The sequence below is a fragment of the Geotrypetes seraphini genome, chromosome 2 (assembly GCF_902459505.1).
Source record: "Geotrypetes seraphini chromosome 2, aGeoSer1.1, whole genome shotgun sequence".
Lineage (NCBI taxonomy): Eukaryota > Metazoa > Chordata > Amphibia > Gymnophiona > Dermophiidae > Geotrypetes > Geotrypetes seraphini.
In genome coordinates, this window is record NC_047085.1 from 506,254,872 (window position 1) to 506,266,931 (window position 12,060).

General features: G+C 43.5%; 1 protein-coding gene across 2 annotated transcripts; it reads left to right on the forward strand.

Annotated features, from left to right (window-relative positions):
* The first annotated feature begins 1,332 nt into the window (after positions 1-1,332).
* Positions 1,333-11,671, forward strand: LOC117354580 (gastrula zinc finger protein XlCGF26.1-like). 2 transcript variants are annotated; one of them, XM_033932347.1, is made up of 3 exons: positions 1,333-1,502; positions 4,384-4,510; positions 8,155-11,671. In XM_033932347.1, the coding sequence occupies exons 1-3, from the start codon at positions 1,479-1,481 to the stop codon at positions 9,780-9,782; spliced, it is 1,779 nt and encodes a 592-aa protein (XP_033788238.1). In that variant the 5' UTR covers positions 1,333-1,478; the 3' UTR covers positions 9,783-11,671. The 2 variants fall into 2 exon arrangements, with proteins under 2 accessions (XP_033788238.1, XP_033788237.1); XM_033932346.1 differs by having other exon boundaries at positions 8,152-11,668.
* Positions 11,672-12,060: the final 389 nt, after the last annotated feature.

A 12,060-nucleotide genomic window follows, 5' to 3' on the forward strand; every position in this document is an offset into this window, starting at 1 on the left:
GTTGTAATGGAGAGCTGTAGAAAATCCGACCGATGGGAACGGGCGGAAACTAAAGACTGGGGATTAGGGGGAAGCAGGGGGACATGTGGATAAAGGTGAGCTGATTGATAATAGTATACCTAGATTTTCAGAACGCTTTTGATAAAGTTCCTCATGAGAGACTCCTGAGAAAATTAAAGGGTCATGGGATAGGTGGCAAAGTTCAGTTGGTTCAGTTGATTACGAATTGGTTATCAGATAGAAAACAGAGGGTAGGGTTAAATGGTAATTTTTTTTCAATGGAGGAGAGTAAACAGTGGAGTGCTGCAGGGGTCTGGACTGGGACTGGTGCTCTTTAACTTATTTGTAAATGATCTGGAAATTAGAATGACGAGTGAGGTGATTAAATTTACAGATGACACTAAACTGTTCAAAGTTGTTAAAACGCATGCCGTACTTGCACGTCCCCTTCCCTTTCCCCATATCTCTAGTTGATCGCCGTGAGCAACTGCAACATGCTTGTTGTGACTGCTTCGTCGACTGCTGACATCACCCAAAGAAGGCTGTAGCAGTGTGAGTGATGAATCTGTTTAACGACAATGCAATGTCACATTTCCACAAAATCCTCAAAAGGAGGCAGAAGCAACTGTCATCGGGAGGGTTCCTTGTTAAAGTCACACAGAAAGAAACAGATTCCAGTGAACAACGATTCTGTTAGTTCTAGTGAAAGTCCTACACAATAACCCTCACCCTCTCCTCTCTCTCGTCTCCCTCACACCAGCCACGATTCTATTCAAAACTAAAGTGCAGGTTATTGGCTTTACTGTATATATTTTTATTTTATACAGTACAGTATTTTGTATTAAAGTTTGTAGATACTTGAACGAATCGTCTGAGTTTCCATTATTTCCTATGGGGAAATTTGCTTTGATATACGAGTGCTTTGGATTACAAGCATGCTTCCAGAATGAATTTTGCTCCCAAACCAAAGTTTTACTGTAAAGAGAAAAAAAAAGAAATCAAATAGAAGTAAATAAACAAGGAAATAAATAAATAAATGGAGGGGGGGACAGGAACAGGGGGCACAATGTATTTATGTCTCTAGGGCCCACCAAACAAATAATCCTGCCTGCTTCCAACCTTGCTCCTCCTTCCCTCCCTCTCTCCCCGCGCCAGGATCATTCTGACCAATGAGTGCCAGTAGGGGCTGAAACTCCTCCTCCTCTCCCTCTCAGTGATAGTGGATCAATTTTCTGACCAATCAGCACTGAAAGGAGCAGAACCGAGAAGACAAGCCTGCCCTTCTCAATTAATGTGAAGCACCGCCTCTCCTTTGTGATGTCATCGGCCTGTACCCAACAGGAAACGAGCCTTAGAGCTCCAAATCTCACTTCCTGTCTCTTTGTTCCTTCTGCCACACGACAGGAGAGAAACCCTCAGCCGGAGAAAGAGCCCCAGATTCATTTCTAATCCTGGAAAGTACAAAAGCAGAGAGGAAAATGCCCGAGGGAGCTTCTGCCCAGGTAGGAGAGTCCCCCAGCTTCTTCCTTCTTGTTACAACACTGCTGCAGCTTTCTGACCTGGGATAGTGCAGAGTCAGGACCCTGAGCAGACCTGGACTGAGGAAAGACACTTTGGGACCCTCCTGAGGGGAAGGAGAGAGATCAGAGTCTCACAAGGGGAGATTGTGGGATGTGACTGCTTCCTTTTGCTATAGTCCTGCTCTGGGACTGTGAATTATGTGTCTGCAAATTATATACACACAGAAATCTTTCCCTCTGCCCTGCTGAGCCCAGCGCTGAGAAGTGCTCTGGGACTGAGTGTTATGTGGTTGTGAATGATATACACCCAAAAGCAATTCCCTTTACCTCATGAATCCCAGCACTGGGAGGTCTCCTGAAATATAACTCTACTCTGGGATAGTGCAGGGCAGGATTAATTCATTGAGGGCCCCTAGGCACATAAGTATACTTGGCCCCCTAGCCCTGCCCCTCCCACATTTATTTACCTATTTTCTTATTTACTTCTTTATTTCCACTTGTATTTCTTTTTTTCTTTTATTATAAAATTCAAAACAAAGATTACCATACCAGTACCAGTGTACAGTTTTAGTTCTATGCAAGCCCCAAACATCTCTGAACAAAACCCCCCTTTTGCCCAGGACTTTAACTTTAAACCCTTTCCATACATATATAAAAGTGTTAAAATGCATTGTAAAGCAGTAATACTATCCGAAACATAAGTCTATATTAATAACCAAGTTTGCAACTTCTCTCAACTGCCTCACTCTGTTGTCAAACTGTAACCCATATGTATGTATAAAAATACGTACATATGGGTAACTCCTCTAGTATGTTCCACTGCATGTATGTTAATTTGTAACAAAACAACAAGGCAAGCGGTCCACCAAAGAATCCAACGTGGAACAAAAGATCGGCAGCCAATAAAGAGATTCAAATCAGGTATATTCAAGGTGCTCCCAGGAACCATGCCTGATGCATTTCGCCAAACAAGGCTGGTCAACGCTAACAGAAAACAGGGGTGCATATCCCCCAATACTGAACAAAATATAAAGATAGCAGATGTAAATTTGAAAAAAAGAGAAATTAGTCCAATACAAGGATCACCATTTCTATTTCTAAACATTTATCAACACAGCTACAATATTACTTTATCCTAAAGCAATAAAATAGATTTCTTTTTCTACCTTTGTCATGTGGTTTCTGCTTTCCTCATCTTCTTGTCATTCGCTTCTTTCTATCCAGTGTCTGCCCCTTCCAGAAAATATCTACCTCCCTCTGCCATCTCTCCTCCTGCTCCCCCGCGCCCCCTATTGGTCTAGCATCCATCATCTTCCCTCTGTTCCCCCCCCATGGTCTGGGATCTCTCATTCCATCTCTCCTTCTCTCCCCCTGTGGTTTTTAGTGTCTCTCTCTTCTCATTTACTCCACTCAGATCTGATATCTGTCTCCCCCGTTTCTGGGAATTCTCCTCTCTCTTCCCTTCTCTGTTCTTCCTTCTCTATTTTCTGCCTCCGTCTAAATTAAATTCTTTCTTACTATTCAATCCTCAGTTTCCTTCTTTTTACTGTGTCTACTCACAGTTTGCCACCCCTTTCCTTCATCCCTCCTCTATCTCACTAACTCTATCTTCTTCCCCCCATCCAGCATATGGGAAAGCAGCAGCAGTGGTGATGAGGTGAGGGCTCCTCACCGCTGCTGCTGCTTTCCCATATGCGCCTGAAGCTGACGGCACAAGTTCTCCCTACTTCCATCATCTGCCCCCTTCTCTCTCTCTCTTTCTCCACCTCAGGCAATTCCATCAGTTATCCTGCCCCCCTCAGTGAATTGCCTGGGGTGGAGGGAGGGAGAGAAGAGGGCAGATGATGGAAGTGGGAAGAACTTGTGCCGTCAGCGTCGGGCGCATGCGGGAAAGCAGCAGTGAGGGGCTAGAGGTTATCTTCCTCTCATTCAAGTCCTTGCCACCCTCCGTCCCTTGGTCTGTCCCACAATTTCCAGCATATTCCCCTCCCTCCATTCTTGTAGCCCAGCATCTCCTCTCCTGACATCTCCCTGTCCTTTTTCCTTCACTATCTTCCTATCCCATCTCTCTTCCCTCCTGTCCCTCTCCCCATAATCAATCATCTCACCACCTCTCTTCCCTCCCCCTCAGGGTCGAAGATTGCTTCCGCTCTCTTTCCTGCTGTTCTCTCTCCCCGTCACCCTATGATCTAGTGCCCCTCCAGCCGTTGTCCAACATTTCCCCTTCTCTCCCTCCCTCTCATCCCCTGTTCCAACATACCGTATTTCGACTGCCCTTCCATCTTCCCCTCCCAGGCCTGCCGACTTCCACTGATTTACTGCTTTCTGCCGCCCCTGCCGAAGACTGTAAACAACTTGAACACACGCAGCAGGGCTCTAACATGATGTAACTTCCCATTTTGTTGATGGTGGAGGAGGGAAGCTGGTAACGTCACGCGCACTGTTAGAGCCCTGCGGTGTGTGTTCAAGTTGTTTACAGGCTTCGCCAGCAGTGGGAGAAAGAGAGAAAGCAGTCGCCGGCTCTGTTTCTCCGATCAAAGGGGGGGCCCGGTGTTGCCGATCGAGGGGGGGGGGCCCGGTGTTGCCGATTGCTGCTGGGGGAGGGGGGGCTGGGCTGTCGCTGTTTGAAAAATGTTATTTTTTTGAGAGGTCTCTTTTTGTGGGCCCCCCTGACCATTTTGGGCCCTAAGCAACTGCCTACTTGGCCCATTGGGTAATCCGGCCCTGGGTAGTGTGTTACGTCATTGCAAATTATGTACACCAGTACATTTTCCTTCTCCCCAATGAGCACCAACCCTGGGAGGCTTCTTTATGGAACTGTTGCTGCAGAAGATGCTGAGTGTGATTCTGGTTTATATTTTAGAAGCAGGTGACATTTGAGGACATCACTGTCTCTTTCACCCAGGAGGAGTGGGCATATTTAGATGAAGAGCAGAAGAAGCTCTACATGGAGGTGATGAAGGATAATTATCAGATGCTGATCTCTCTGGGTAAGAGATAAATTTACTTCCAGTGCAATAGGAATGCTATGATATACCAAAGGAGAAGAGAATTATCACTGGGAAGACTCCCAGATCCAGATCTACCTCTCCACACCAGATATTTCTACAGGAATCCAGATCCTAGTCTCAGCAAGTCTTATCTGAGATTGATGCCTGGATATCTCACTGCTATCTAAATCTGAATATGGGGTTTGGCCAGATACAACTGACCTGGATTGGCCACCGTGAGAACGGGCTACTGGGCTTGATGGACCATTGGTCTGAGCCAGTAAGGCTCTTCTTATGTTCTTAAGTACAGGACCTCCTTAGGGGGAAAACTGCTTTTGTGAAGTTACTAGGGCTGCTCGTTCAAAAGGGGGTTATATCATGCAATTTACCAGTCTCTGAATGTGCGTAGAGAAACTTCTTTGAAGTACATGCCAATTTCAGAGAGCTGTTCAATGAGGAGAGGATGACTTGAGAATTGTCAGCGTCCTATTTGCAAAACATTTTTTAAGCATTCATCTCTAGGCAGTGTAAGGTTGAGAGTTGTTCCTTAGAAATGGCAATGTTCTATGCATTTCCTTCAATTCCTTTAATCAAGGCAGCACTTCTCAAATTTTACCAGGAATCAGCCACCATGATACTCATCGCACCTCAGTGGCCTACAAATGAGCAAACAGAAGTCAATCACTCTGCAAGTCTTTCCAACACCACTGACACAGAACGAGGGCTTTCTACTGCATCCCAGTCTACTTTCTTTAGCTCTCAAAGCATGGTATCTCTCTCCCAACCAGTAGATACCCTTTTGCTCTCTGCACCAGTGTCGGCTATTATTGAAGCCTCCAGAAAGCCATCAATACAGCACTATCATTTCAAGTGGACTCGCTATTCCTTGTGGTGTAATGCCAAATATCTGGATCCAGTGACCTGTTCTGTTCCGGATTATCTCCTACACCTCTCTAATTCTGAATTAAAGACTAATTCAGTGAGGATTCATCTCGGTGCTATAATTGTTTTCTACACACAAGCCTGTAGCAGTACATCCTCTGATTTCTAGATTAATGAAAGGGCCTGTACAATATCAAGCCGCCTATGAAACCTTCAATGGCTTGGGTCCTTAATAAGAACATAAGAACTGCCATCTCCGGATCAGACCTTCGGTCCATCAAGTCCAGTGTTCCGCACACGCGGAAGCCCTGTCAGGTGTACACCTGGCGTAATTTTTAGTCACTCATATTCTTCTATGCCTCTCGTAAGGAGATGTGCATCTAGTTTGATTTTGAATCCTAGGACGGTTGATTCCGCAATAATCTCCTCTGGGAGAGCATTCCAGGTGTCAACCACTCTCTGAGTGAAGCAGAACTTCCTGATATTAGTCCTGAACTTGCCCCCCCTTAGCTTCATTCCGTGTCCTCTTGTCTGTGTCAAATTTGACAATGTAAATAGTTTTTTCAGCTCTATTTTGTCAATTCCTTTCAGTATTTTGAAGGTCTCGATCATATCCCCTCGCAGTCTTCTTTTCTCAAGGGAAAACAATCCCAGTCTCTTAAGTCGATCCTCATATTCCAGTTTCTCCATACCTTTTACTAGTTTTGTTGCTCATCTCTGCACCCTCTCCAGCAGTTTTAGGTTGGGAGACCAATGTTGGAGACAGTATTCCAAGTGGGCTCTGACCATTGCTTTATAAAGTGGCATTATAACTTTCTCCGATCTACTTGTGATTCCCTTCTTTTTCATGCCCAACATTCTATTTGCTTTCTTTGTGCTGACAGTTTCAGGGTCCTATCTATCAGTACACCAGGTCCTTTTCTTGTTCGCTCTTACCCAGAGTTGCACCTGACATTCTATACTCGTATTCCTTATTCTTACTGCCTAAATGCATCACTTTGCATTTCTCCACATTAAACTTCATCAGCCATTTCTCCGCCCATTTCTCTAACTGACACAAATCTCTCAGGAGTTCCTCGCTATCCTTTTGCGATCTGATTGCCCGGCATAGCTTTGTGTCGTCTGCGAACTTGATGATCTCGCTGGATGTGGAGGCCGCATTATCGCAAGGATGTGCTGAGACTGGAGTCGGTGCAAAGAATGGCCACCCGGATGGTCTCGGGACTCAAGGATCTACCATATGAAAAACGGCTTGACAAATTACAGCTATACTCGCTCGAGGAGCGCAGAGAGAGGGGGGACATGATCGAGACGTTCAAGTATCTTACGGGCCGCATCGAGGCGGAGGAAGATAGCTTCTTTTTCAAGGGTATCACGACAACAAGAGGGCATCCGTTGAAAACCAGGGGCGGGAAACTACGAGGTGACACCAGGAAATTCTTTTTCACTGAAAGAGTGGTTGATCGCTGGAATAGTCTTCCACTACAGGTGATTGAGGCCAGCAGCGTGCCTGATTTTAAGGCCAAATGGGATCGGCACATGGGATCTATTCACAGGGCAAAGGTAGGGGAGGGACATTAAGGTGGGCAGACTAGATGGGCCGTGGGCCCTTATCTGCCGTCTATTTCTATGTTTCTATGATGTTCCTTCTTCTAGGTCATTCATATAGATATTAAATAAGATCGGCCCAAGTACTGAGCCCTGGGGTACACCACTAGTCACTTTCTCCCAGTCGGAGAACTTCCCATTTATGCCCACTCTCTGTTTTCTGTTCTCCAGCCATTTGCCTATCCATCTTTGTATATCCCCCTCTGTTCCATGGCTTTGTAGTTTCCTGAGAAGTCTTTTGTGTGAAACTTTGTCGAACGCTTTCTGGAAGTCTAAGTATATTATGTCCACCGGTTCTCCACTATCAATTTGTTCTTTCATGGTCTCAAAAAATTGAGACCAATAAAAAATTGAGACCGTTAAACATGATTTCCCTTTCCTGAAGCCATGTTGACTTGCTTTCATCGGGTCGTGTGTATCTAAATGCCGGACTATGCTATCTTTAATCAGTGCTTCAACCATCTTTCCAGGGACAGATTCTCCTCTCGATCCTTTTTTGAAAATTGGCGTGACGTTCGCTATCTTCCAGTCTTCCGGTATCTGTCCAGTTCTAATTGGCAAGTTTTTGCAATAACTCTCCGATTTCAACCTTCAATTCTTTTAAGACTGTCGGGTGAATTCCATCCGGTCCAGGGGATTTGTCACTTTTAAGTTTGTCGATCTTGTAGTATACCTGGTCCAAGTACCTAAGAGCTATTGTGTATAAGTACAAGGGGTGGTGTGCAAATAGGCGGGGAATGAGTGGGCTATGGGTGATTCCTATACTTACAAAACTGTAGATTACTGTTGGAGCACTCAGATTTATGGCACCTTTATAAACATAGAAACATAGAGTATGAGGGCAGAAAAGGGCCGATAGCCCAAGTCTGCCCACTCAAGAACCCTCGAGAATCCATGTTTTAAGAATTCCTCCAGAGCGACCTCACCTGTCTGTCCCATCGTCCCTTGACTCCCTTAACTCCCCTCACTGCCATTTCCAAGAAACAGCTCACAAACTTGCACTGTCTAAAGATAAATGCTCAAAAATGTTTTGCAAATAGGAAACTGACAATTCTGGTCCTGTATAACTTATCTTTCATTATAAATAAGTCTTATCTTAGAAACCACTACTGTTTTCTAATTCATGAGAAATAACTTCTGTTTATATGCAGCAGATCATCAGATCCAACCTGAATGGCAGAGAATAAAGAGTCAAAGAGAAGATCCGGTAGAAATGGACCAAATCCAAACACAGTCAGAAAATATCTATGAGAATATTTCCCAGAGACCTGACAACATTAGCACAAAGAATTGTAAGCAGGGATCAAAGGAACAGAGAAACCCTGCAGGAGCCACAAAGGAGGGAGTCACTATGTGTGAGATAAATGATGGTAACATCCCTGAGGACAAGAGACACCTAGCAGAGAGACCCTTCCAAATTCATAATACTGGTAAAGTGACTTCTGAATTCCTCCATGGCAAGAAGAAAGGAAAAAAACACCAGAAAGAACTCCAACTGCATAAAAGTGATCATAAAAATGAGAAACTATTTACATCTGCTGAGTGTAATAAAAGTTTCACTCAGCTTTCAACTCCAAAAAGTCAGAAAATGATCCACACAAGGTACAGACCATTTACATGTTCTGAGTGTAATAAAAGCTTCACTCGGCTTTCAAGTCTAAAAAGTCACAAAATGATTCACACAGGGTACAAACCACATACGTGTACGGAGTGTAATAAAAGCTTCACTGAACTTTCAGGTCTAAAAAAACACCAAGTGATCCACACAGGGTGCAAACCACATACATGTACCGAGTGTAATAAAAGCTTCACTCAACTTTCAAATCTAAGAACGCACAAAATGATCCACACAGAGTACAAACCATATACGTGTACTGAGTGTAATAAAAGCTTCACTCGCCTTTCAGGTCTAAAAATACACCAAGTGATCCACACAGGGTGCAAACCATATAAGTGTATTGAGTGTAATAAAAGCTTCTCTCAATTTTCAAGTCTAAAAAGTCACAAAATGATCCACACAGGGTACAAACCACATACGTGTACGGAGTGTAATAAAAGCTTCACTGAACTTTCAGGTCTAAAAAAACACCAAGTGATCCACACAGGGTGCAAACCACATACATGTACCGAGTGTAATAAAAGCTTCACTCAACTTTCAAATCTAAGAACGCATAAAATGATCCACACAGAGTACAAACCATATACATGTACTGAGTGTAATAAAAGCTTCACTCGCCTTTCAGGTCTAAAAATACACCAAGTGATCCACACAGGGTGCAAACCATATAAGTGTATTGAGTGTAATAAAAGCTTCACTCACTTTTCAAGTCTAATAAGTCACAAAATGATCCACACAGGGTACAAACCATTTACATGTACGGAGTGTAATAAAAGTTTCAATCACCTTTCAAATCTAAAAAAACACCAAATGATCCACACAGGGTACAAACCACATATGTGTACCGAGTGTAATAAAAGCTTCACTCAACTTTCAAGTCTAAAAAGTCACAAAATGATCCACACAGGAAACAAACCACATACGTGTACCGAGTGTAATAAAAGCTTCACTTTCCTTTCAGGTCTAAAAATACACCAAGTGATCCACACAGGGTACAAACCACATATGTGTACCGAGTGTAATAAAAGCTTCACTCAACTTTCAAGTCTAAAAAGTCACAAAATGATCCACACAGGGTACAAACCACATACGTGTACCAAGTGTAATAAAAGCTTCACTCTCCTTTCAGGTCTAAAAATACACCAAGTGATCCACACAAGATAAAATTGACTCCCTTAACTCAACACATTGCCATTTCCAAGGAACAACTCTCAAACTGTCTCGAGATGAATGCAACTAGGACACTGACAATTGTCAAGTCATCCTCTCCTAACTGAACAGGTCTCTGAAATTGGAATCCAAGACACCTCACTACATTCACCTCTTTCCTGACTAGCATCCAAAGCACTCAGCTCAAGGATGCGCAACCCTGCAGTGGGTTCTTCTGTCCCCTCTGTTATTGAAGCTCTACGGTAGGCTTGTCCTAGACATATCCCGCAAATATCAAATACAAATTCACTCCTTCGCAGATAAGTTCCAATTGTAACTACTGCTAGGAGGAACCCGTGACACCTAGATCACAAAAATACTAAACTACCTCTTAGAAATCAAAATGTTAATGTCTCTCATCAAATCACAACTAAATGCCTCCAAGACGGGACTTCTTTGGATCCACAAAGAACACTGCAACTGTACCCATCCTTCACTGCACTAGGACTCAACTACCGTAACTGCAAAAGACTAAGCACGCAGCCTAGGAATACTTCCTCGTTTTACTACCTGCGACAAATTAATAACTATTTTCTGAGTCTGACTTCACCCAACTACTCTATGCCTTAGTACTCTCCCGCATAGATTACTGCAATGCACTATTCTGCGGTCTAACGGCGAAGAACGTACAACGGCACCAGCGTGCTCAAAATGCAGCAATCAGAGTGCCCTTGACTTTGTTTCCCAGGCTCTATCGTTGTTTGTTTCCCAGGCTCTATCGTTGGCTCACTGGCTGTCCGTAGCCAAACATTGTGTCTTCAAGGGCCCGATGCAAGCATTCAAATCCTTACATGACATGGCGCCGGACTACATAACAACCAAGCTTCCTCCATATGTACCAAACAGCTCCCTTGCTGAAATACGCCTTAAACGCCCTGGTCATGCCCTTCAACCGCACTCCACCAGATGACATTTCTATTCCCACTTCATACCGAGCCACTGGAACCAACTGCCCCCACAGATCAGATTCCTTGAAGGACTCCTCAGCTTTAGGAAAGCAATAAAAACATACCTCTTCACCTAACTCTCCTGCCTGTGACCCATGGATTACAAAGAAATGTATATTGGGACCAGATTCCAGTATGTGTCACATTAGGAAAAAGCTTGTATTGATCAGTTTTGCACTATGGCAAATTGTGACCTGTAGACTGTATATTGGTATTAGACCCCTACTATGTGTCAAGTTATAGTAAAATCTTATATTGTAAACATGTGCTGTAATTATGGCAAATCATAACCTGTTAACTGTATAGTATGTACGTCTATCCTGTAACCCGCTCTGTGCTCTTTGGGGAAAACGGGATAGAAACCGAATTAAATAAATAAACAGCGTGTGAGGCAACTGTGAACCAATAAGGACAAGTGTGGAAATACTGAAGTTTGCTTTATTCCTAATGAATAGTTTGCTCTCTGATTCTGTGAGTTAACAGGATCAGGCCAAAGTGAAAATGAATCTTCTGGGTGTTTCTATGCCGACCTCTCCTGCTAATCCTGTCCAGCCTGTTACACTCCCATGACCCGCCCCTTTTTTGGTTTGCAAGTAAGTTTTTAGGTGCAGATCCAAACAATTCAATTGCTCATGTAATTTGGGTATAATCTGGTTTTCCATTGCTAGTCTGGATCACGTAATTTGGGTACATGACCAAAATTCTGCATGCAGTTTTGGGAGAGCTTTATAGATGTGAGGAGGGGTGTGAGAAATTAAAATATTCATACATTTCCAATGTTATTAATTGTTGCAAAATAATACATAAAAGAACCTAACATGGGGGATGTCTGGAGGAAGGGGAGAATACTGTTATCACTTTTTGTCTGATTTGCTGGCACATCTTTGAAAAATGTAATAAATATATTTAAACATAAAACAACATAATATTTACATATAATACATCTAATCAGGTGTGGTTAAATAAAAAAGAAAATATATACATATAATTGTAATAGGTTAGAGTGTCATATAATAAATATCCTGTGGAGATGATCCAAGATGGCTGCTTCAAGTCAGACGCGCTGAGCTGCTCGCTTCGGGCTTGCTCACAAATCAAGAATTTCTTCACAACTGAACTCTGGAAAGGGTTTTTGATTACTTACAATTATGCCCAAGAGAAGAGGACGGAGCGCTGCTGCTGTCTTGCGGTGTCCCGAGGTTCCCTCTCTGGGCAATATCGAGCGGCTCTTGAGGCGAGTCCAGGAGGTTTCTCGAGCGTCGGAAGGCAGCCCGCTGAGGACACAG